Source organism: Malaclemys terrapin, chromosome 13 (genome assembly GCF_027887155.1).
Source record: "Malaclemys terrapin pileata isolate rMalTer1 chromosome 13, rMalTer1.hap1, whole genome shotgun sequence".
Lineage (NCBI taxonomy): Eukaryota > Metazoa > Chordata > Testudines > Emydidae > Malaclemys > Malaclemys terrapin.
The window spans coordinates 169,371-196,385 of NC_071517.1; the positions used below are offsets into that span (position 1 = coordinate 169,371).

The window sequence follows — 27,015 nt, forward strand, 5'->3', positions numbered from 1 at the left end:
AAGATAATAAGGTGATAAGTAACAGTCAGCATGGATTTGTCAAGAACAAATCGTGTCAACCAACCTGATAGCTTTCTTTGATGAGTAACAAGCCTTGTGGATAGAGGGGAAGCGGTAGATGTGGTATATCTTGACTTTAGTCAAGTTTTTTTTTATACCATCTCGAATGACCCTCTCATAAACAAACTAGGGAAATGCAACCTAGATGGAGCTACTATAAGGTGGGTGTAAAACTGGTTAGAGAACCATTCCCAGAGAGTAGTTATCAGTGGTTCGCAGTCATGCTGGAGGGACATAATGAGTGGGGTCCCATAGGGATCAGTTCTGGGTCCGATTCTGTTCAATATCTTCATCAATGATTTAGATAATGGCATAGCCAGAACACTTATAAAGTTTGTGGATGATACCAAGCTGGGAGGGGTTGCAAGTGCTTTGGAGGACAGGATTAAAATTCAAAATGATCTGGACAAACTGGAGAAATGGTCTGAAGTAAATAGGATGAAATTCAATAAGGACTAATGCAAAGTACTCCATTTAGGAAGGAACAATAGGTTGCACACATACAAAATGGGAAATGACTGCCTAGGAAGGAGTATTGTGGAAAGGGATCTGGGGGTCATAGTGGACCACAAGCTAAATGTGAATCAACAGTGTAACATTGTTGCAAAAAAAGCGAACATCATTCTGGGATGTATTAGCTGGACTGTTGTAAGCAAAACATGAGAAGTAATTCTTCCACTCTACTCTGCGCTGAGTAGGCCTCAACTGGAGTAGTGTGCCCAGTTCTGGGAGCCACATTTCAGGAAGGATGTGGACAAATTGGAGAGAGACCAGAAAAGAGCAACAAAAATGATTAAAAGTCTAGAAAACATGACCTATGAGGTAAGATTGAAAAAATTGGTTTTTTTTTAGTCTGGAAAAGAGAAGACTGAGAGGGGGCATGACAACAGTTTTCAAGTACATAAAAGGTTGTTACAAGGAAGAAGGAAAAAAATTGTTCTTCTTAATCTCTGAGGATAGGACAAGAAGCAAGGGGGTTAAATTGCAGCAAAGGAGGTTTAGGTTGGACATTAGGAAAAACTTCCTAACTCTCAGTATTTTTAAGCACTGAAATAAATTGCCTAGGGAGGTTGTGAATCTCCATCATTGGAGATTTTTAAGAGCAGGTTTGACAAACACCTGTCAGGAATGGTCTAGATAATACTTAGTACTGCCATGAGTGCAAGGGACTGGACTAGATGACCTCTCGAGGTCCCTTCCAGTCCTATGCTTCTGTGGTCATTCCACCTTCTCTCCCCTCTCTGAGCTTGTGATATATCAATACCAGACAGGTTGAGATGAGCAGCACATGACTGACACAATCATCCAGCCAAATTCTGCTGATAGTCTTTGAGGTCATGTGTCTTGGCTGATATTAAGTTGTTGATGGGTCATCAATAGAACTATTACTATCTTGCATATAACCAGCATGAACCTGAGTTTCAGATTGTATGCTCCAGGTGTCCCTCCTCCAGAGAGATGGTCACAGGTAAAGTCACAGAGATGGATGGTCTCATCTAGGAGTTAATCTTGTTTTGTGCACATCATGTCTGGGATTGGGGTGATCAGGGAGTGTTTGCCCTTTGGGTTTGGCATCCCCCTTGTGTGCCCAATCCTAAGACATACTAGGATATTTTTATCCCCTTCAACTGCTGTACTGTCATGTTGTTTCTTGAAAAGTAGCATATCCCCTGGTGAATGTTGGGGATAAATTTAATATTGGTTGTGGAGATAGGATAGAAGAAAGGTAGGAGGGAAGAAAGTGGGTTTGGTCTCCACAATAACGCTTTAAAGGGTAAGATAAGTAAATACCAGAGGCTTTTCTGCTGGCCTAGGATTTACCGTCCTTTCCTCTTTTTGAACTTCTAGTCAACCTCCTCATACGGACTCTGAGCTGTGTGTATATTGGAAATGTGGACTGATATTGAGAAAATAACACCTGACATAATTCAGGGAGACAATAACTGACTGGTAGAAATGAGCCTCTTTGGCTAAGGAGCCTGTTTTAAGGCTTCCCTTGGCCTGGAAGACTGCAGCTGGAACAACATGGGCCTTTTTTTCTAGGGTGCCTCCATTTTTTTTACACATTTGATAGTACACAATTTGCAAGCACACATTTCTGACTCAAAAAAGTGGGCGCTTCTGTGATATTTAAAAAGATTTGTCATAAAACAGTCCTCAGTCCTCTTCACTGAAAGTCTATTAATTTCTGTGGTTTTTAGAGAAATCATCATTAATATTAATATTGCTTTGGTATATTTGCAAAATGTAAATTTTAGGAGCATAATACACCTCTACCCCAATATAACACGACCCGATATAACATGAATTCGGATATAACGTGGTAAAGCAGTGCTCCAGGGGGGCGGGGCTGCGCACTCCAGTGGATCAAAGCAAGTTCGATAGAACGCGGTTTCACCTATAACACGGTAAGATTTTTTGGCTCCCGAGGACAGCGTTATATCAAGGTAGAGGTGTAATAGACATGTATTTAATAGAATCAGTTGCTTTGAATAAGACTTGCTTGCTGTCTTAAAAAGAAAAAAGATATTTTGTTTGTAGAAGTATATGTTTTTATATACTTTGTATAGGCTTCAAAGAGAGCTAACAACACTGAAAACAAGCTGGGATTCTCATCTAGCTCAAATCTCCAAAGAGACTGTTTCTAAAGACCTTCAAATTCAGTCATTGCATGAGGAGGAGGTGAAGCTGAGGGCAGAATTGGCCAGATTCCAGCAGGATATAGAAAGGTAAGGGATTCTAAGAGATTGTTAAACCTTTGACCCCTTAATGTTTTTGTTTAGGGATAAATATTTAGAATGGGTATTTTAAAAGCTGTCATGATATGTCTGCACTGTAGCTGGGAGCGAGCCTTCTAGCCCAGATGGACAGACTTGCACTGGGGGCTCAAGCTAGCACCCTAAAAATAGCACTGTGGAGGTTGCAGCTTCAGCGAAGACATGAGCTGGCCACCCTAGCTCAGATCCAGGGGGTCAGATGGGCTTGAGACCCCGAGCTGCAGCCCAAGCCACAACATCCACACTGCTATTTTTAGCACATTAGCTCAAGCCCCCACTAGTGTAAGTCTGTCTATCTGAACTGAAAGGCTTGCTCCCACTTGCAGTGTAGACATACTCCAAGTGATTGGACCTACCCTTGGTGCCATTTAAATCAATAGGAATTTTGGCGTTGATTTCAGCGGGAGCAGCATTTAGTCAATACTGAGTGCTCTGGAAAATCCCACCCTTAAGTCTGATTCTTTTACTTTCCCCTATCAACCATGTGTCCTGGTTCACCCGAGCATCAATTATATTCCATTCTCAAGGTGTCTCATTCTACTTTTCTGTTATATTACAAATGGAAGAAAAATCACAGTTCAGTCATCCTGGAGTTTCTCTATGTTGTTATCTCCATCTTTGTTTAACCAGAGTCATATTCTATTTCACACAACCTAGTTTTTTTTCCATGGTTGTAATTTCTTCTCATTTCATTTACCCATTCAGCTAACAATTTTTTTTTGCCATTTTGAATTCATTTCTACAAGTTGATTTACTATCCATGAATACTATATTCCTACCTTATCTCTACACTCCCTTTTTCCATTTCTTGTATAATCCCAGTATTCATTTCAGCTGTATACATAACTATCTTCATTCATGACACATTAGCCTTCCCTCTGTGCCTCCTTTGTGGTACAATATCCTGTAGGATCTTCCATCCTTCACTTACTTCTTTCCCCATTAATACTTCTGTTCATGGGACCTTGTCCAATAGTTCCCTTCATTTCTCTAGTTGTTCTTTATAGAATTGGTGTAACTTTGTCTAACTACTACTTTATAATTTTCTTTCTCAGTTTTCACCAAATTGATTGGTATGTACTCCAAGAATTCTCCTTTACTATCAATACCCTAATTAGCTCCCTTCCAAGTACATATAAAATCCAAAATTGCCTCTCCTCAGATTGTCTTCCACATTCTTTGAAACAAGAAGTTGTCCTCTACAGAGTTCAAAATGTCAGTTAATTACCCATTGTATGTTTCAGTAATTAAAATCTCCCTTCAGCACCAGAGCTTCAGATATTGGACATACTATGTTGTTTCCCCAGTTCGATGGTCTCTTAGGCCTAGTCTTCACTTACCGGCTGGTCCGGCGGCACGCCATCGATGTTCTGGGATCGATTTATCGCGTCTGGTTAAGACGCGATAAATCGATCCCGGATCGATCCCGGAAGTGCTCACAGTCGGCGCCGGTACTCCAGCTCGCCGAGAGGAGTACGCGGCATCGATGGGGGGAGACTTCCTGCCGCGTCTGGACCGCGGTAAGTTCGGACTAAGGTACTTCGAATTCAGCTACGTTATTAACGTAGCTGAATTTGCGTACCTTAGTCCGATTTGGGGACTTAGTGGGGACCAGGCCTTAGTAACTGAACTAGAAATTCAGGGAATGGAAAAAAACATTCACGCTGGTCCTCTGTGTCATAGGTATAAGCAGCAACTGTCTCTGGCAGCAGAACGAGAGCAGATTCTGGAACGGGCTAAAGTGCAAGCAGAACTGGACTGGCAGCGGCGCTGTGAAAATGCTGAAAGAAATCAATATCAGAAATCAGAGGATCTAATACAGAGCCTGTCAACAGCAAGGGACCAGGTCATTATTAGATCAAATTGACTTTGGTCTGTACTGAATGGTTTCATCACTCTCGAGGTCTCTTCCAGCCTTACATTTCTGTGATTCTACAGACTACTTACTTGGATTTAGAATAATAAAAAAAAGATACCCTGTCCAAGGCTGTAGGCACCTTAACATCATTAATAAAACAATAAAATCCCAGCCACATTAAAGTAATCATTTCAACAGGAATTCAGACAGCTGGACACCTACAAATACTCTTTTCTACTCCTTCATCATTATGGGAAGCTTACCCTCAGAACTCTCCCCAGAGCCTATCAAACAGATTTATTTTGCAATGTTTTCAGGAAGTCACCCAAATTCGGGATATTTTGGATCAAGTGAGGGGAGCAAGTCCTAGGTCTCGGAGCCCTCATGGAGAACACTCTGCCAGCCACCCTTTTCTCTTTTCTCATGAAAGGAGTTCAGGTTGAACACCCCAGCTGTGTCAGTATGGCATAGAAAGAGAAGTGATTCCTCAGGTACATAAACTCCACCTGGAAACCAATGGGGAGCCAGTGTAGATCCCAGAGCACTGGTGTCATAGTCTTCCAGCAATATGCCCTGCTCATGAAGCAAGCCATTGGATTTTGCACCAGCTTCAATCTCTGAATGGTTTTAAAGTATAGTCCCATGTAGAATGGACTACATTGCAGACACACCTTCTTGTTCAGAGATTTTACAGAATGTACTGGTTGATGGTTGTCAATGGCCAGTTGCTAAGTAACCACATGGGTATAATGAAATGACCTATTTACTATTTTAAAAAGTAAACTTTAATCCTGGTGTTTTATAACACCATTCTGTATCCCAAGTGCTTTATAGACATTAATGAATATCTGGGAGGCAAATTATTATTATTGTCACTTTTACAGGTTAGGAAGTTGAGGCACAGGGAAGTTAAGTGACTTTTTCAGGGTCACATAGGAGGTCTGTGGCAGAGCCAGAAATAGAACACATGTTTCTTGATTTCCTGTCATGTGATTGAACCAGAAGACCATTGTTCCTCCCTTCTAATAGCTCTGTACTGTCTGTACTTAAGACACAGTAATTTGTGTTTTGTAGGTTACAGCTCAGCTACAAGAGAAGGAAAAGAAGCTGTGTGAAATGGAAACAGTCCTGTCTGCTTTGACCTTTGAAAGAGACCAAGCAGTGCAGGCTCTTCAGAAACATGGTATATTGCCTGAAGGAGAGAAACAGGTTAGACAACACTTATTGCCTTGTCTTTGGTTGAATTAATTCCGATACAGCTAGCTATGTGGGGCTTGTCTTCACTAAATCTGTATACCTCAAGTTAATTGATTGCTTGTTAATTTGAGGTACAAACATTTCCAGCCTAGAACAAATGTATAGGGGTGTCTACACTAGCCTTTACAAATGTGTTAAGTATCTGTACCTCTGGTCAATGTATACCATAGAAGATATTCCATTTAACAGATGTAACATGTGCACTGGAAAGGACGGTCAGAGACCCCAACAATTCATTTTGGGATATTATCCTTTAAAGGAAAATTCAGTGATTAATGCAAACACCTTAGGTAACTTAAGGGCTAGATCAGTGGTTCCCAACTTTTTTCGTCTGGCAGGCACCAGACGACGACTCACGGAGGACCGTGGTGGTGGACGAGCATCCGCCATGCCACCGACAAGCAGTGTCATCCAGAGGCGTCGCCGCCGAAAATTGGCGGCATTTCGGCAGCGACACCTATTGACGTTGCCGCTTGTCGGCGGCATTTCGGCGGATGCTCATCTGCCGGCCAGTACGCGGGCACAATGGCGCCCGCGGGCACCGCGTTGGGGACCCCTGGGCTAGATTATCATTGGCCTTATTCAGTCATGCAATGGGCCCTCTCTTACTCCCCTGTTTGGTCCTGCTCAAATTTAGATTCTGGCCATAGGAAGGACAGAAGAGGCTACTCGTCCACTACTTTGAATGAGTGGACAGGGATGGGGAGGAGCCCTGACTGCCCCAATCACTCACTGGCCAAAGTATTATGCCAGGTGTACAGAGGAGGTAAACTGCTCCAAGAAAAGGAGGAGCAGAGAAAAAATTGTGATTCTCTGTTCTGCTCCAGGGTTGGCACAGTGCAAATTTTAAGGTTATGTTAGTCTTAAATGAATATTTTAAAAATATATGAAATTGCAAAATCTGTTTAGAATGCCTGCTGCTGTTTTAATATCTCAATTACTGTCTCCCATTAAGAGCTGCCATTTTACTAATTCATCTCAGCAGGAAGTCCAATTTGCAAACATAGGCTTCAGTTGCAAATGTACTTAAGCACAGTGGGACGTAGGGCAATAGTCATCATCCCATCACATGGAACCATAGGTGCTGCATTTGTAAAATTTTTAGTGGGGCCCAGAGGTCAGGGATGCAAGGGACAGCGCCTCCTATAATTGGAGTCTGGGGGGGTGAAACCCTCCCAATTAGGAGAAAAATACCTGCCATACCTCCAGCATACTTGGTGCATAGGGTCACAGTGCCACTCAAATTTGGTCCAGATACCCCCCAATGCCACTCAAATTTGGGGTGTCCCAGTAAGTAACCTGGATCCCCTCTTCTGGTTGCACTCTTGGCTTAAACATTGGTAGGGCTGGGCCTTCTTTCCAGAATATTGGTGGGGCCTGGTCCCCCATGAGCCCATATAGCCCAGCGTCTATGCATGGAAGAATGATTCTCTGCTGAGTTTTCCCTGAATCATAGAATCATAAAAGTATAGGACTGGAAGGGACCTCAAGAGGTCATAGTCCAGTCCCATGCACTCAAGGCAGGATTAGATAATAATTAGATCATTCCTGACAGATGTTTGTCTAACCTGTTCTTAAAAACCTCCAATGATGGAGATTCCACAACCTCCCTAGGCAATTTGTTCCTGTACTTAACTACCCTTACAGGAAGTCTTTCCTAATGTCCAACCTAAACCTCCCCTGCTACAATTTAAGCCCATTGCTTCTAGTCCTATCCTCAGAGGCTAAGGAGAACAATTTTTCACCCTCTTCTTTCTGTACTTCGTGTCCCCCCTCAGTCTTCTCTTCTCCAGACTAAACAAACCAATTTTTTTTCAATATTTCCTCATAGGTCCTGTTTTCTAGACATTTTTGTTGCTCTCCTCTGGACTTTCTCCAATTTGTCCAGACCTTTCCTGATAGGTGGCGCTCAGAATTGGACACAATACTCCAGTTGAGGCCTAATCAGCATGGAGTAGAATGGAAGAATTACTTCTTGTGTCTTGCTTCCAACATTCCTGCAGAACGATGTTTGCTTTTTTGGCAACAGTGTTACACTGTTGACTCATATTTAGCTTGTGCTCCACTATCACTCCCAGATCCCTTTCCGTAATACTTCTTCCTAGGCAGTCATTTCCCATTTTGTATGTGTGCGATTGTTCCTTCCTAAGTGGAGTACTTTGCGTTTGTCCTTATTGAATTTCATCCTATTTATATCAGATCATTGTCCAATTTGTCCAGATTATTTTGAATTTTAATCTTATCCTCCAAAGCACTTGCAACCCCTCCCACCTTGGTATCATCTGCAAACTTTATAAGTGTACTGTCTATCCTTGAGTGGCACTGCGACCTCATGCACCAGGTATGATGGAGGTATGGCAGGTATTTTCTCCTACTGGGGGTTTTTGCCCCCAGACTGCAATTTAGAGGGCTCTACAGCTTGTACCCCGACCTCTGAGCCCCACCAAAAATTTTATAAGGAATTATTCCTTTTGGGGATCTTAGGAAGAATGTACTATTTTTCTCAATTTATTTCTGCAGTTAGCTAGAAAAATGGATTATAAGTGAAAGTTAGTTTGTGTTTTCATTAGGTGGTAATATGGTTTTAAATTTGTTGTGGACAAAGATGAAGTGGTTGGCTCCTCCCCAGCCCCGTCTCATATCCTGTACTTCTAATCTTATATTAATATGTCATTGTGGCTGTCCTTGAAGGACTGTATATTTCCCATCCTTGTTGAAGTAAAGTGGCCTTTTAGTACTGCAAAATCATTCTTGCTGCCTTCTGTCCTTGAAGATTGTAGTCCACAGATACTTGGCTCTGGACCAGTTCGTATATGACCAGAAATAGAAAGCAGGCACATAAATTGTGTGTAGACAGAAACTTGGCTTCTTGTTTGAATATTACAGTGGAAGGAACTATAATGTTCAGGGAATAATTTTTGCCTTTGAATGGCATGTGCTAAAGATCTGAAAGAAATTAAATTCTGTTGGAAATATTAAAAAATTACTGTTTTATAAGTTTCATTGTGATGAGGTAGACAGAAATATCATCCCACTGCAGCAAGTAACAGTTAAGGGACAGGCTTGTCATGTGTATTTACATAATTATGCCACCTCTGACTGAATAAAAATTTGGGAGACTGTCGAGAATCCCAGACTGAGAGAGCAGAAGGAAAATTTGAAAATCTGAAAATATTCCAGAGGAAAACATTTTTGAGGTTGCTGTACTCTAAATGGGGAAGCAGGCAATAAAGAGTTTTTCAGCAATGCTTAAAATTATGCTGTAAATATTAAAATGGAATAAATCGGACATGAAAAAACCATCATGTGGTGAAGAAATCTGCAGGTAGGATTTAGAAAGTTGGAAAGAGACTTGTCTGTTAGAATATTGAAGAAAAATGGAGAACCATATCCCTAGCATATTTTTTCATAATGTAGCTGAACATCTAATACGAATCAGCCTAATAATACAGATTTCCAAGATACATTCAGTTTGTGCATTAATTTTGGACTTTCATTTGTTTTCTACTTTCATATTTTATATTGTGTTAAGGACTGCAGTGCAGTAGAACAGGAAAATGTATCCCAAGCATAGTTGAATCCCTAAACACTACTTTCTGGCTATATGTGTAACTTTCAACACTTCTGCCATCTGTATTACTGATCCCTGCTTTAGGTTTAAATCCTTCTAATCAACTTGCAAATCATTGAGAAATGTGAAAACTTTCCTGGGGCTGGACAGGAGATTTCTGATTTTGCTAATATCTGTTGCTTCACCCCATTGAGATTTTGGCAGAACTGTATTCATAACAGGCCTTTCTGAAGGATGAAAGTGAAGAACGTATTGTGGTACACCCTAGTGCCCAATCACTACTTGTTAACCAGGAAAATGGGGTCCTCCCTGAATAGAACATGAAGAACTGTGTATGTATTAAAAAGCAGTATTAACCAGGTCTACTATTTTCGGGAGGTAGGATACAGAATTTTTAGCTCAAAGAAAATACTACAATACAGTTTTTATATATTCCCAGGCACAACGTACATGAAAATAGTTAAGGTTGCAAATACATATCAATTAAGAAAAACAATTGTTACAGTATTTCTACTATTTTAAAACAACAACAAGCACATATTTGAAAGCCTGGAAATCTAAATTAAGAATAAAGTTCTAGGGGCAGATCCTCAGCTGGTGTAAATTGTCATAGTTCCATTGAAGTCAATAGATCTATGGCAGTTTTCAGCTGCTGAGAATCTATTCCTTTAGGTTACACAAACAACCTTAACTCTGGCCCCACATCAATACTCATCTTTGCCTGTCCAACAACAGCTTGTTTACACCCAACTACCAAAATGCCATACCACAGTGTCATAACATTTCTAATATGGATCACAAACCCTCTGCTGCAAACCATCTCCCATTCGTCACATATGAGCCACAAACCGAAATGCAAGCACTCCTCAACTTCAATACTTAAGTTTTACATTCTCATAACATTTCATATAAATATCATATAGTAGCATAACTAAACCAAGCATTTTGTTACATTTATTAATCTTATGCTTTCTCAAAAATTCTCCTCTGGCAGAAATTTCTCTACACAAGAAATTTCAGGTGGAAAGAATTTGTTTTGAGGAAGTAGTAAGGTGAGGGAACAAAACTGGGCTGACGATGGAAAGCTGGTTATTGTGTAACCTTTCTTATAGAGTCACTTCAGCAACTTTATAAGAAAGTGCAGACTGCATCACCATATATATCTGAAACTCACCTGACTCTCCATTCATACTGGCTGCTTTTATTCTTCCCTCACTGTAAGTTGGTGCCAATAATTATTACTGAGATTTTTTCAGTGTTACATTTCTGTTTACATTTATAATTTTTCCTTTTCTGCCTCTGAGAGACACTATACCCATCTGTGCAAAATGTTCTCTCTTGTCTCTGCTTTTGATGAAGGACCCTATTTAAATAAAAAAAATGAAGGACCCTATTTAAATAAACAAAACGTGCCCCTGTGCCCAGCCCACCCTGGCCTGGGGCTGGCAAGACAGGCGCTCAGGGCATCAGTGATCAGGGTCAGGCCAGGCCTGCAGCCTCGGCGGGTCTCCTGGCTGCAGGGTAACTGCATTGTTGGTGCTTTGGGGGGGTGCCCTTGTTGGTTGTTTGCCTAATTTAATAGAGGGGAGCGTGTCAGGCCACCGGTGCAGAAGCACGCATGGGCACACAGGTGTGGGCATTTTTCTCTCCCGTGTGAGCCCCCCTGTGTATGTGTGACCAATGCGGGGGAACAGGCGCGTGCAGCACTGTGTGCCCATGTGCTTGTGCATGACTGGGGCATGGGCCAGTGTGTAAATGCACATGGGTGTGAGCACCTCTGGGGCTGCCCCCCTCTCCCGCGTGCACGACTACAACCACAGGCGCACGAGGGCGTGTGCACATGCATCCGAAGAAGTGGGCTGTAGTCCACGAAAGCTTATGCTCTAATAAATTTGTTAGTTCTAAGGTGCCACAAGTACTCCTGTTCTTCCTATTTAAATAAAAACTCCATTGAATAGAGAGGGGAAGAGTGTATTTCTGTCAGTTAAACTGATCTACTTTTTCTTTGTCATTTTAATAAATCTGACCACAGTTCTAACTGTTGTACTTTTTTCTCAGGTAACTCCCAGAATTACCTGATTATTTTCCTCTTTCAGCTGTTCTCTTCCCATATGATCTTAATACTTTTTAACCTTGAGCGGATTATTATTTGCTGTGTTTGGAAGACACAAAACTCTAGTTTGTCTCCATCACTGATAATAACATGATGTCACTGTTTTATTTTTCAGATGTTTCTAGGTGGTGATAAAGGAGTTCTTGGAAAAGATTTTCCTGCCACAGAGATCCAAAGATTAAAGGAACAGAACACCAGCCTGCGGGCTGCTATTGCAGAAATGAGGAAAGAAATGGAGACTCTCAGTGATCAGACAGCATCCTCGTTCCCCAGGAAAGAAAATATACAATATACACAGCAAACTGCCACTGATACTAAGGCTGCTACAGTCATATTTACTCCTGGTAATATAGAGAACTGGGTTGAAAGTGCTACTCTGTAGTAGTTGTGTATGGCATTTCACACTTTCCTCTCAAGTCACAGCTCTTGCCTTAGAATACTATTTTCAACTTATTTAACAGAAATAATAGCTATAAACAAGAAAAAATGCTATTTTAAAATGTATCCCGCCTGCTTTGTCCACTGCTTGCAGGAAGAGCAGCCTGTTGGAGCTAGCTGGTGGGGGCTTGTAATCAGGGTGGACTGGCAGCCCCCAATCAGCTCCCCTAAGTTCCCTGTGCTGCAGCTGCCCAGCAGGCTAGCAATTGCAGGCACTGAGCTGTCCCTCCCTCACTGCCATGTGCTGCTCCTGCCCTCTGCCTTGGAGCTGCTCCCAGAGACTCCTGCTTGCTGTACGGGGGTAGGGGAGACGTGCGGGGCTAATGTCAGGGTGTCCCCCTCCCCCTGCACTCCACTTACCCCATTTCCATAGAGCAGGGGGTACACATGACAGGGTGGAGGGAGCTTCCAGGCAGCAGCTGCAGTCTCAGCAAGCTGATCTAATTAACAAGGCAGTGTACTTAAGACTGGGGTCAGCTACTTAAAGGGGAAATGTGCATCTCTCGCTCTCAGACACAGGTGTGTGTCTCTGTCTCTGTCTGCTATGCTTTCTCCCCTCCCTCCATGCCTGCTGCCTTGTAGTAGGGTTACCATACGTCCTCTTTTTCCCTGGACATGTCCGGCTTTTCGGCACTCAAACCCCCGTCCGGGGGAATTGCCAAAAAGCCGAACATGTCCGGGAAAATGGCGGCTCTGCTCCTCCCCTGACTCTTCGGCTCTGTTTAAGAGCCGAGCTGCCCGAGCGCTATGGGCTTCAGGCAGCCCCCTTGCCGGACCCCAGCCGCCGGCCTGGCACTTCCCCTCCCAGGCTCCAGCGGCGCAGGGTCCGGAGGCATGGGGGCTGCCCGAAGCCGGTAGCGCTCGGGCAGCCTGGCTCTTAAACAGAGCCGAAGAGTCAGCAGAGGAGCAGAGCCGCGGAGGCTCTGCTCCTCCCCTGACACTTCGGCTCTGTTTAAGAGCCGGGCATGGGGACTGCCCGAAGCCGGTAGCGCTCGGGCAGCCCGGCTCTTAAACAGAGCCGGGCTGCCCGAGCGCTACTGGCTTCAGGCAGTCCCTGTGCCTCCGGACCCTGCGCCGCCGGAGCCCGGGAGGGGAAGTGCCCGGCTGGGGGCGCAGGGTCCGGAGGCAAGGGGGCTGCCCGAAGCCCAAGCGCTACTGGCTTCACGGTTTGCCGGGCAGCCTCCAGACCCTGCGCCCCGGCTGGGTGCTTCCCCTCCCAGGCTCCAGCTGCACTGGGGAAGCGCCGGCCGGGGGCGCAGGGTGTGGGGGCTGCCCGGCAAACCGTGAAGCCGGTAGCGCTCGGGCAGCCCTTTCCCCGCGGCTGGGAGTGGGAGGGAGGAGGGGGCGGAGTCAGGGCAGGGAAGGGGTGGAGTTGGGGCGGGGCTGGGGTGGGGAAATGGGCGGGGCCAGGGCCCGTGGAGGGTCCTCTTTTTTTATTTAATAGATATGGTAACCCTACTTGTAGAGTGAGGCTACATTAACAACCAGTTAACCCTTGAGGGCTCAGCCAAATGCTAGTTCATCATTTAGCAGTAAGGTATTCCCTGGGAAATATCCCACCCTCTGACTTCACCCCAGCTTCACAATCATCATTGCTGTGTGCCAGTATTAAATTGTTTGTTTAAAACTTATACTGTGTGTGTGTGTGTGTGTGTGTGTGTGTGTGTGTGTCTATGTATATATATATAGAGAGAGAGAGAGAGTCTTTTGTCTGGTGAAAAAATTTCCCTGGAACCTAACCCCCTCATTTACATTAAATCTTATGGGGAAATTGGATTTGCTTAGCATTGTTTCACTTAAAGTCACATTTTTCAGGAACATAACTACAACGTTAAGTGAGGAGTTACTCTATTTTAAATACTCATCACTCAGAAGGAAATTCAGAGAAGAATACATGGGTTGTGAATGAACATGTACATTACAGGGGGAACTGGTAGCAACTACTATAGTTAAGATTTGCCAGTTATTTCTGTTTGCAACCCCCAGCTCATAACTTGCTGAAAATTTAACCATTTGAGCTACAGTTTTGCAGGCATAGTCTCTACCAAAAATTTTCTAAAATAAAGTTTGGGCCAAAATTGTTCACTTTTTTGAGTATAAGGAGAATGAAAACTACAATTTCCCCTTCATAAAGAAATTCTTGTGACCTTTTTTGAACTTTGGGAAAGAAAGATAACTGTAATTTGATAGGGAAATAACCATCCCAAAAGAGAAGCATTTGAATGTTTTGGTGAAAAATTGACCATTTTTTGAGCCTTTTAATGGCCCTTTTGCACATGTATGGTACAATTGGTATAGATTTTTTAAACCCTTTTTTTTTTTTTGCCAATAATCTAAACATGTGCAGATGAACTGCATATTTGCTCACTGCACATGCCTCGCTTAGCTAAACATTCAACTTCTGAGTCCTCTGAATTATTCCAAAGCCAGCCTAGACCATTTTTTGGATCTGAGAAAACCAGACAGACCCAGCAAAGTAGATTCTCCTGCACCTGCTGCATTCCCCTCCAAAATGGCTGTTTATTCTGTTCTAACTTTGAGGTTTCATTTTGAATAATTATGAATAGTTAAGAATAGTTAACACAGTTATTTTACACCTTGCCATTTCCAAGCAAACATGAATTGATGGGCTAATTATTATGTGCAGAGGTGTTCATTAGACATAAACTCTTATTTTACCTATTAATTTATACTCTGTTAGTGAAACAATATGATTACTCAGTTCAATCAAAGATTTCTATTCATTAATTCTAAAGGACATTTCTCTCTTCAATCTTCTATGCTAGTTCTGATATGTGCATATAGTTCTTCCCTGCTAATAGCTGAAGACAATACCATTGAGCCTTTTTGTTGACACCATCTTCCTATATATAAAAAGTTTCCAGCTGCCAGAGCTCAGTTGTTTCTGTTTCCAGCAGTTGGAGGATATAGTACTCTTATCAGCTGGATCTGATGCTGTTCACCCGAGGGTACTGAAAGAAATAGCTGAAGAATTCTCTGCGCCACTGGCAATAATATTTACGAACTTATGGATGACAGGAGAGGTCCCAGAAGACTGGAGAAGGGCTAATGTAATGCCCATTTATAAAAGGGGGAAAAAGGAGGAGCTGGGGAACTAGAGACCAGTCAGCTTGACTTCAATACCTGGGAAGCTACTAGAGCGATGTATAAAACATTCAGTTTGCGAATACCCGGAGGATGAAGGGGTGATCACTAGAACAAATCATGCAAAACCAGCTTGGTTTCCTTCTTTGACAGGGCAACTGATTTGGTGGATGGGGGAATGTGTTGGACATAATATACCTGGACTTCATCAAGGCTTTTGATACAGTCCCATATGCCATTCTGATAAGTAAGCTGAAGAAATGCAGGCTCGACAGAACTCCCACTAAGTGGATACATAATTGGTTAAACAACTGCAAACAAAGAGTAACTATTAATGGAATCAGGTTGTTGGGTTGGACGGATGTCTCAAGTGGGATTCCACAGGGATCTGATCAAGTTTGCAGGTGACACAAAGCTAGGGAGGCTGCCAACACTTTGGAGGATAGAGCTAAAATTCAGAGCGATCTTGCTAAATTGGAGAACCGAGCTATAGACAACAAAGTGAAATTCAACAAAGACAAACGTAAGGTGCTACACTTAGGGGGAAAAAATCAAATGCACAAATACAGAATTGGGGGAAACTGGCTTGGCAGCAGCACAGCTAAGAAGGATCTGGGAGTTGTCTTGGATCACCACCTCAACATGAGTCAGCAATGCGATGGTGTTGCAAAAAAAGCAAATGCAATTTTAGGTTGCATTAACAGAGGCATAGCATGAAAACCATGGGAAGTGATAGTACTGCTCTACTTGGTGCTGGTTAGGCCTCAGCTGGAGAACTGTCCAGTTTTGGTCACCAGTGTATAGAAAGGATGTAGAGAAACTGGAAAGGATCCAGAGGCGAGTGACAAAGATGATCAAAGGGATGGAATGCAACCCATATGAGCAAAGTCTGAAGGAAATGGGTCTGTTTAGTTTGGAAAAGAGGAGATTAAGGGGGATATGATTGTGGTCTTCAAATACTTGAAAGGCTGCAATAAAAAAGACGGAGAAATGTTCTCCTTTTGCCACAAAAGGCAATGATTTCAAACTACAGCATAGCAGATTTAGATTAAATCTCAGGAAAATTTTCCTAACTGGTAAGAACAGTAGGACAATGGAACAGACAGCCTAGGGAGGCTATGGAAGCTTTTTCACTGGAGGTTTTCAAAAGGAGGCTGGATAACCATCTGCCTTGGATGGTTTAGACACAACAAATCCTGCACTTTGGCAGGGGTTAGACTAAGATGATCCTTGCGGTCCCTTCTAACTCTAGAACTGTATGATTGGATAAAAGGAAATTCTCTAGCAAGTGGTCTGCCAAACTCACTATGATTTAATTGCTTGTTTAAGTTAAAATACCTTTTCCAAGATCATTTCTTTTATGTTTGTAGATTATGTTCAATCCCTGGAAGAGGAAATAAGAAAGTTAAAGCATAAATACTGGATAATGGAAGAGCAACTAGAAAAGGCATTTAAATTTTCCAGAAAATCATCTGCTCCATCCCATGACCCATCCAGCACTCAGCACCACTCAGCTCCACCCATCACTCAGCTCCACACCCACAATTTCCAGGAAACTAATGGTAAGAGAAACATGTTTTAGCATTAATCTCAACTAGGATCCAGTTGGTGCCTCCCTGCCATGTGGCCTTGTAGGAGAACTGCAAAGGAGAACCAGCCTCAGACTCCTGCTGGTAGGAGCAGAAGCAGCCAAAGCATACTTTTGGCACTCTTGACATTCCAGTTAAAACTGCGGAATGTTCTCAGACTTTTTCTCTGCCCTGTGCTGATTGGCTGTTTGCTCCAACCTACTACTCCTCCATCCCCTCCCTCACATCCTCCTCACTTCTGCTTCACTCCACACCTGCCCTTCCTGCCCCCTGCAGTAGTCATATCATATAATTTAATTTTCTGGGAATTTAGCAGTATTTATTTAAAAAATTAATAAACAGCCAAAGAGGAGTGTAAAAAATTAACTTCACAGTTTTCTAGGTGAATATCAGGGTTAATATTGGGGAACAGGAAGAGAGAAAAAAGCAACAGAGAGAAAAGTAAGAGTTTATTGTTTATGAAATCATTATCTCTAATGCCTGTTGGACAAATAAAACTTATTTTTAAAACAAAAATAGTTTACTTTGGGTGACTTTTACAGTTACACTGAGGCCTCTTGTATCAAGTGTAAATTCCAAAAGTCCTAGGGAGTGTAGGAAAAGTGTCTTTTCCAAGGCTTGTTCTCCTGAAGTCTTGGACATATCCCTGGACCCAGCTTCTCACACAGGCTATCACTGGGGTCTGTGGGTGGTGAGTAAGGGGTGCCCAGTGAGAAGAGGGAAGGTCCCCAATACTCATGGATCCCAAAATCATCTTTCCTGTCACAGAGGTGGGACACAGGGGCAGGGAGTCAGGAGAGAGCAGTTCCCAGTCACTGATTTGCAAACAGCAGGGGGGCTGCCATTACCCTCCTCCCCACATGGTGTGCTCTCCAGGTATACTCCTCAGGGCCACAGGGAGATAGAACAACTGTTCCTGGCCCAGGGGCAGGCAGGAGCTCTGTCTGGTGGTGCAGTGGATGGAGTTTTGTGCTCTGGGGCTCCTCTCCAGACAATGACATGTCTCCAGACAGAGCTGCTCACAGGAATTATCACAGAAAGGGGAAATGGGGGGTGGGGTGGCAGGGAGAGGGGTGTCTGTGGGGGCTAGGGGTACCTGATTCGGTGGCAGGGGGAGGAGGTGTCAGATGGGGGAAGGGGTGCCCAGCATTCATGGCGGGGAAGTTGGGGAGGGAGATACCTGGTGGGTGGGAGTGGTAGATAGGGGAAGTGGACTGGTGGAGAGAGATGGGCTTCCTGGCATGCACAGGGGGGAGCGGGTCTGGAAGTGGAGAGGGAGACAGAGATTGGGGGAGCAGACAGGAGTCTTTGCCCTGGGCCGTGCTGAATGGCTGGGGTCAGGAGGGGGCCAGTACTCACCAGGTGCAGCCTTTCACTCCTTGTAGCCTATCATTGCAGCAGTCAGTGGTCTCAGCAGGCTCCTTACCCATCTTGCGCAGCTGCAATGGTCACCAACTGGCACTTACCCTCCCCCGTGCAGGTGCACTGTGCTTTCTGTTATGGAGTCTGCAAACAGGCCTGGGGAGTTTGAGCAGGTACAAAATCCAGATAGAAAATGGAAAAATCTGAATACTGGATTTTTCAAAACCTACATTTTTTTGGAGGGTTTATGGTAAAACCTGAAAACAAAGGGCACTACTTATAACGATGACACTCTTTCTAGTCTAATAGTATCTCCGGAGGATATTAAAGAGCTGCTACTAAAGTAGAAATTTTAAAATCAGCAGGTCCAGATAATATGCATCCAGCTGATTATCCACTGAATCTTTTTCAGAGTCACGGATTCCCAGGATAGAGTTGGCCATATTTATAGGATGATCTACATTCTTTGTTGCTAGATGTATACATTTACATTTGGCCATATAAAAACACATACTGTTTGCCTGTACCAAGCTTACCAAGCGATCTAGATCGCTATCAGTGACATATCCTCTTTATTTTTTTCCACTTCTTCAATCTTTGTGTCATCTGCAAACTTTATCAGTGTTGATTTTGTTTTCTGATTAAAATGTTTAATAGTGTAGGGTCAAGAACCGATCCCTGAGGGACCCCACTAAAAGAAACACCCGTTCAATGATGATTGTCGATTTACAGTTACATTTAGAGACCTATCAGTTAGCCAGCTTTTACTCCATTTAATGTATGCCATGTTGATTTTGTATTCTAGTTTCTTAATCAAAATGTTATGTAGCACCAAGTCAAATGCCTTTACAGAAGTCTAAGAATATTATATTTGCATTATTACCTTGATCAATCACATTTGTAATCTCATCATAAAAAGATATCACATTAGCGTGACAGGAGCTATTTTCCATAAATCCATGTTTATTGGCATTAATTATATTACTCTCTCTTAATTAATTAAAAAATATATATGGAGATATACCAATCTCATAGAACTGGAAGGGACCCTGAAAGGTTGTTGAGTCCAGCCCCCTGCCTTCACTAGCAAGTACTGATTTTGCCCCAGATCCCTAAGTGGCCCCTTCAAGGACTGAACTCACAACCCTGGGTTTAGTAGGCCAGTGCGCAAACCACTGAGCTATCCCTCCCCCCCCATATGAGTTATATTAGCTGTTCTGTTGTTTTGCCCAGGATCAATGTCAGGCTGACAGTCCTATAATTTCCTGAGTTGTCGGGTCCACCCTTTTAAAATATTGGCACAACATTAGTTTTTTCTAGTCTTCTGGAAAAAGTGTTCCAAGGGTTATTGAAAATAAATATGCTGACTCTAAGGGTACGTTTATACTTACCTGCTGGTTCGGCGGCAAGCAATCGATCTTCTGGGATCGATTTATCGCGTCTCGTCTAGACGTGATAAATTGATCCCGGAAGTGCTCGCTGTCGACGCCGGTAATCCTGCTCCGCGAGAGGAGTAGGCGGAGTCGACGTGGGAGCCTGCCTGCCGCGTGTGGACCCGCGGTAAGTACCTTTAAGTTCGAAATAAGATACTTCGACTTCAGCTACATTATTCATGTAGCTGAAGTCGAAGTATCTTAGTTTGAACTAGGGGCTTAGTGTGGACCAGCCCTAAGGCTACCATCTCCTAATCATCCTATTTACATTTGGAACTAATTTTGGAATGTGAATACCAGGTGCCCAAGATTATTTCCGCCGATGTAGCACCCTTTAAACAAAGTTATTGAGAGGTGAATGCTCATGATTTATGAAGCATGAGCCCTGTTGTATTATCTAGAAGTATTTCTGTCTATCAAAGACAAATAATAACCATATACTGTTAAGTTACCCTACTGTATCTGCATGTTCAGGACTGTCTACTATAAAATATTCATTACCTCTGGTGGAACAATATACCTGTGTTGAAATCAGACCAGATAGTTGCTATTTAAATCCCTCAAATAAAAGATTCTTGATCCATGGTGTAGTTCTTGTAGGTGCTAATATGTTATGGTGTTTTTTTGCTTTATTTACCTTTTTTCTTTCAGGTGCATTTTGTGCTCATGAAGTTTTCTCTGGAGCTCCTTTGAAGAAGCTGGAAGCCAGAACAGCACCCTTGGACGCCATGGTAACACAGCACATACAAAAGGTATGAAGAATCTTGAGCTACCCAAAGCTGTTATCTTTGCTATTTTATATATTTTTGTTATACAAATTTTCTTTGTGGGTAAAATGTTCAGTATATGGAGCAAGATCTGTCGCACAGGCTGGCCTTTACAAAGGTGTCAGGGACTGGCCTACTGTGATAGATTCCTGTAAGGGAGAATGAGCCAATTCAGATCTACCTGGAAGTAATTAGATCTGTAGGTGGCTGGTTGGGTACTAAGCCTGCTAAAGGATTACCAGGGCTCAGCTGAGGTGGTCCCTAGAGACAGGAAGCTCCTGAGCAGAAGTACTCCCACAAGAGCGAAGCAGGAGAGCTCAGCAGAGCAGGGGCCTGGAAGGTGTGCTGTGGGGGACGGAGAACTCCTGAACGGTGGCAGGAAGCCCAGCCTGTTAGGAGCTATATGCTGAGCTGCAGCTGACAGATCTCCACAGACCTCTGGCACCAGCAAAAGATTCTCCTCACATAACTGGCAAGAGGCCTGACTCCAGGGAAGGTACTGAGCCAAGAGAACCCTGTTGGAGGGGAGTAGCGGCCCCTGGTTGGAACAGATAATCTAAGATTGACTCTGTTGCCCAGCTAGGATGCTGAGGTGAAGGTTTTCTTGTATTTTCATTAGGCCTTCAGAAGGGGCCTTGTTCACTATGTAAAGCCTTGTTTAACTTATTGATGATGTATGGGAAAACTGAGGCTTGGTCCACTTGGGGTGCTATAGGGCAGGTACACCCTGTGACATCCTCCATCTGGCTAATCAGTACTGTCCAAGACTGGAGAGGAAATAAAGGTGGCTTTAAGCCAACTTTATGTTCCTCCAGTCCTGGGGCAAGCTGGTGTCTGGTACTGTCCCTGGTTCATGTCCTTTCTTGATGTTTACACTTTTCAGATATTTTGTCATGCCTACTACCTTTTGTTGTTGCTTGTCTAAACTATGCAGATCTCACTCTTTTAGTCTTTCCTCATAAATTGATTCTTCCATCCCCCAATAATTTTTATTGCTCTTTTCTGAACTCCCACAAATATTTCAATATCTTTCCTGTAATGAGACACACAGACTTGAATGCAGTATTTTAGGTGTGATCTCACCAGAGTCCTAGAAAGAAAGCAGAACTATTATGTTGATGTTTCATAATGTGTGATGGTTTTTATATGCAATTCAAACTACATTCATTGTTTTTTTTACAACTATATCACTTTGATAAACTCATGTCTGATTTGCTGTCCGCTAGAGCCATAAAACTGCTTAAAAGAGTAAAAAACATGCCTTAATGGATAGACTTAAGGAGCTCACTTAGCTTAACAAAGAGAATGTTAAAGGGTGGTCTCTGTCTCTCCCTCTCTCCCCCGCCGCAGCAGCTCCCGAGCTGGGGCTCGGAAGGAGGACTGTCTCTCCCTGGCAGCCACAGCCCTGGAGCTGGGGAAAGTCATCTCTTTCTCTGGCTGCCGCAGCCCTGCACATCCCAAATTCACCCCACCCGCTCCCCCCTACCACCTATTCCCTCCAAGGCCACCACCTCACCTTACATGTGTGTCTTCTCCAGGTCCAGGCACCTAATTAGTGAAGCCACACCTTCACAGCTCCACTAATTAGGTGGGTGGCCTGTCAATGTCTTGTGTGCGGCCGCCCAGGCGCGCACCTTAGAGGGAACTATCTGTGGACCACCTGAATGGAGCTCGGTCCGCAGACCACAGGTTGAGAACCTCTGATGTAGATCATTTTACTGTCAAGAACTTAGTTTTCATATGTTGAGTGGTTATGCTTCTGATAGTTATGCCCCTTAGGAAGCCACCTGATGTGCTGAGATAGCACTGAGTCTACCTGTTCTGCCAGTTTGGGCCCCCTTTAACCTGTCTTGCTGAGCCAGGCAATTAAAGCTGCCTCTAACCCACACAGGCAGGGCCACACCCAGCTGCAGATCACTCTGGGAAGACTCAGTTTAAGGGACTTGCTCCAACACTCTGATGCTCACTCCTTTTAAGGGATACAACCCAAAGCTTTTATGAAATTCGCCCCCTCCCTCAATGTAGAGAGAGGTGTGCACACTTCTTGCCCCCCCCCAGTTAGAAATTACAGAAACTGGGTTTAATAATAAACAAAACAAATTGTATTAACTATAAGAGACAGATTTTAAGTGGTAAAAGGGGTACTGATTACTGACCAAACGAAATCAAACACGCAAACTAAGCTAGTTTCACTAAAGAAATTGGTTACAAATAGTATTTCTCACCCTAGATGTTGTTGCAGGCAGGTTGCAAAGTTTCTGTGATTCAGAGTTCCAGTTACATTCCTTTTCAGACTGGACCGCTGTCTCAGTCTGGACTCCCCCTTTGCCTTCCCTTCAGGTGGCGTTTGCAGTCTTTCTTCTTGGGCAGACAGCCATGGAGAGGAGTCCAGTTTGCCTTCCTCCCCACCCTTAAATAGGATTTACTTAAGGCAGGATTCCTTTGTTTCCCATACTTGATCCCCCTTCCCTTACAGTGGAAAGTTATAAGAAGTCCCAGGAAATGTTTTAGTATCAGGTTACAAGACCACCTGACTCTGCAGTATCACAGCGTCCATGAGTAAGTGGCAGTATGGAGTGTCCACAGGAAAGCCAAGCTTTTCACAGTCCATTGTCCTCACTGATGGGCCATCCACCCTGTCTGGCTTTTCCATTGTTGTACCTGAAGTGTTAGCAGTTGGCGTCACCCAAAGTAGCACAGTTGAAATACAGATACATAGTCAATATTCCTAACTTCAGATACAGAAATGATACAGGCATACAAATTGGATAATCATATTCAGTAAATCATAACCTTTCCAATGATATCTCGCATGAGCCATTTTGCATAAAGTATATATCAGTTATGTCATATTCATAGCATAAGCATATTTTCATAAAGAATATGGAATGACACATCACAATGCTGTACTTCTATATAATATGTTTTCCAGTTGTGAGCATGAATGAGGGTCAATTTTATGGATTTGCTAAGTTGCCAGTTAGATTTTAAAGCTGAAATCTAACAGACTAGATTTGCCAATTTGATAAGTGTTTATGGTCACTATTGTGGTGGAATTTAATCAGGATAACCCATTTTTATTGAGTTCAGGGTATGTCTTAACTACCAATGTTAAAGCGCTGCCACGGCAGCGCTTTAACGTGGCTGTGTAGTTGCGGCACCAGCGCCAGCAGTGGGAGAGAGCTCGCCTAGCGCTGTAAAAATAACCCACCCCCACGAGGGGAATAGCTCCCAGCGCTGGTGCACTGTCTATACTGCCACTTTACAGCGCCGAAACGTGCATCACTCCAGGGGGGGGTTTTCACACCCCTGAGCGAGAAAGTTTCAGCACTGTAAAGTGGCAGTGTAGACAAGGCCTGAGCTTATTAATTTTAACTCTAGGTTCTTTTCAGGTCAATTTTTACCTTGGACAGTATTTCTTAAATCAGGACACCTAGTGTTTTTAATCAACACTTTATTCATTCATCCAAAAACACATAAGTATATACACAGTTACATACATCAAATTTTCTAGGTATGTACAGAACACACAAATGCAGTCTCTCAAGCAATTGTCATAGGGTAAGTTTGAGTCTCAGCAGTTATACGATATATCAATACAAATGATCAAGATTCTTATTACATTTTCTTATGCTCATCAATCATCACTTCTTTATACTGCTAACACATTTCTTATTCCAAGAAGTAAGGATGTTTTATTTTAAAGACTCTTTTAAGAGTGAGGTCCCTGCTATTTGAATAGTTTGGTATGGAAAAGTCAAGTTTAAAATGTCAAAAGCAATTACAGAAAGTTATTTAAATCTCTCTTAGGCCGCTTTGCTTGGGCTTACAAAGGAGAGCACGCATGTAGCATTAATTAGTTAAAATCCAAAACATGAGGTCTCACTAAAGAGTGTGGACTCAACAAGAGAACTTTCAGTTATTTATATTCAAGAACAGAAAGAGAAATACAGTCTTTGAAACGAAATCTTATAGTTTCTTCTTTGTCCTGTTAACCCTGGAACTGGGTCTTTTCTACACAGCTGGTCCAAGTGTTGGTAGCACTTCTGGATTCTGCAGCTTCTATATAAATTCATTCAGCTCTAGGGTCCACATGAGGGCAATCTTCTTATTTTCTATTGGGTACTGATTTTCAGGGCACTCTGATTTCAGCTTATCTGCTGCTTCCATTGTTATCCAGTAGATGGCAATAGTGTATAAGAAATTTCTTCCATGTTTCTCTGAGTTGGAGGGTTTTCATGTTTGATCAGTTTCAAAAATTTCACGTCAGGATTAGCACACATTATTCATGGAATTCCACCCCTCTCCCATTTTTAAGCAATTTCTCTTAATATTTCAAAGTTATACTCTGGTTATGTGATTATATCTTTCAGTATCTTGCATGGATTCTTAAAAATCTCCAATGATGGAGATTCCACAACCTCCTAGGCAATTTATTCCACTTCTTAACCACTCTGATAGTTAGGAAGTTTTTCCTAATGCGCAACCTAAACTGCCCTTGCTGCAATTTAAGTCCATTGTTTCTAGTCCTTTCTTCAGAGGTTAAGAAGAGCAATTTTTCTCCCTCCTCCTTATAACAAACTTTTATGTACTTGAAAACTGTTATCATGTCCCCTCTCAGTCTTCTCTTCTCCAGACTGAACAAACCCAATTTTTTCAATCTTCCCTCATAGGTCATGTTTTCTAGACCTTTAATCATTTTTGTTGCTCTTCTCTGGTCTCTCTCCAATTTGTCCACATTCTTCCTGAAATGTGGCACCCAGAACTGGACACAGTATTCCAGTTGAGACCTAATTAGCGCAGAGTAGAGCGGAAGAATTACTTCTTGTGTCTTGCTCACAATACTTCTGCTAATACATCCCAGAATGATGTTTGTTTTTTCGGCAACAGTGTTACACTGACTCATATTTAGCTTGTGATCCACTATGACCCCCAGATCCCTTTCCACATTACTCCTTCCTAGGCAGTCATTTCCCATGTATGTGTGCAACCAATTGTTCCTTCCTAAATGGAGTACTTTGCATTTGTCCTTATTGAATTTCATCCTATTTACTTCAGACCATTTCTCCAGTTTGTCCAGATCATTTTGAATTTTAATCCTATCCTCCAAATCACTTGCAACCCCTCCTAGCTTGGTATCATCTGTAAACTTTATAAGTGTACTCACTATACCATTATCTAAATCATTTATGAAGATATTGAACAGAATCAGACCCAGAACTGATCCCTGCGGGACCCCACTCTTTATGTCCTTCCAGCATGACTGTAAACCACTGATAACTACTCTCTGGGAATGGTTTTCTAACCAGTTTTGCACCCACCTTATGTAGCTCCTCCATCTAGGTTGCATTTTCCTAGTTTGTTTATGAGAAGGTCATGTGAGACAGTATCAAAAGCTTTACTAAAGTCAAGATATACCACATCTACCGCTTCCCCACTATCCACAAGGCTTGTTACCCTGTCAAAGAAAGCTATCAGGTTGGTTTGACACGATTTGTTCTTGACAAATCCATGCTGACTGTTCCTTATCACCTTATTATCTTCTAGATGTTTGCAAATTGATTGCTTAATTATTTGCTCCACCATTTACCTTGTGCATGTTGGTTCTATCACTAAGCCTTTTATACCAGGCCTCATGTTTCTGGCTCACTCCCTCTCTACTACAATGAGCACTAAGTTTGTGTTCTTCGTTTTCTGGTTGCCTAGGTTGACACACCTGGGGACTGAATGTAGAAGTACTGAGCTCTCACAACTGCAACTGAAGTCAATGGAAGCTGTGAGTGCTCAGCACCTCCAGCAGTAAGACTGTGTTCTGGAGGAATGAGAACAGAGGGACAGAGTTCTAGACCTGACTCTGCCAGTTATTCACTATGTGGTCTCATGTCAAGTCTTTGACTGAGTTTCTCCATGTGTAAAATGGGGATAATACTGTTCTTCTATCTCAACATTTATTGTGAAGATATATTAATGAATATTTGTGAGGCACTCAAGTACTATGGGGTCTAGTGTCCTGGAAAAGAGCATGGTGAAATAAATCTGTATTAATTGAGACATTGGATAACATGCAGTAAATAAGGCAATGGACATTAATTGAATAATGGGAATAAAAATACTGCTGCCTCATTCCTTGAGCACTGGCCATCCTCTGTTCTGAATAAGACAAATGCTGTGGAAAAAATAGTAGGTGGTCATTTAATTAAAGACTGTGTCAAAATACACATGTCCTATGGGGCAGAATTAAGATTGCATGGACAATCTAAATTTTTCCATTTCCTAACTTTCAAGTGTTTGACTTTGTACCTTAAATAATGTTCTTTTAACATAGATTTTTAGTATGTAAATATAGGCAGTGGTGGTAGTTAAGGTTGCCTAATACTTTCCATTATAAGAACCTGTGTTCAGTTTGTTATAACTGCCTAGCTTTAGCCATTTGGACTGAATTTTTCCTTGTCAGGTGTCTGGGAAAGTTTCAGCAAAAACTGTTGAGGCATTTCCATGTATGAGTTGTCAAGGAGTCCAACTCCTGAGCAAGCCCCACATGCCCAGAAGCAACTCGCCAACTGGTATCCTCTTGTGGCTGGGTGTGGTGGTTGTTTCGGAGAATAACAGCGTTCTCACTCTTTGTTTGGGTACAGCAAAGTCAGATACTTTATTCTCTTTAACAGCTGTGTAAAGGAAGAGAGTG

General features: G+C 42.7%; 1 protein-coding gene across 2 annotated transcripts in view; it reads left to right on the plus strand.

Moving 5' to 3' along the window:
* CCDC57 (coiled-coil domain containing 57) overlaps positions 1 to 27,015 on the plus strand; it is a 121,694-nt gene that overhangs the window by 44,424 nt on the left and 50,255 nt on the right. For both annotated transcript variants that reach the window (XM_054047536.1, XM_054047535.1), the window contains exons 8-13: positions 2,631 to 2,789; positions 4,521 to 4,683; positions 5,770 to 5,904; positions 11,752 to 11,980; positions 16,550 to 16,741; positions 20,215 to 20,315. In XM_054047536.1, coding sequence (XP_053903511.1) covers positions 2,631 to 2,789; positions 4,521 to 4,683; positions 5,770 to 5,904; positions 11,752 to 11,980; positions 16,550 to 16,741; positions 20,215 to 20,315 — 979 coding nt within the window. The remainder of the gene's footprint in view (positions 1 to 2,630; positions 2,790 to 4,520; positions 4,684 to 5,769; positions 5,905 to 11,751; positions 11,981 to 16,549; positions 16,742 to 20,214; positions 20,316 to 27,015) is intronic.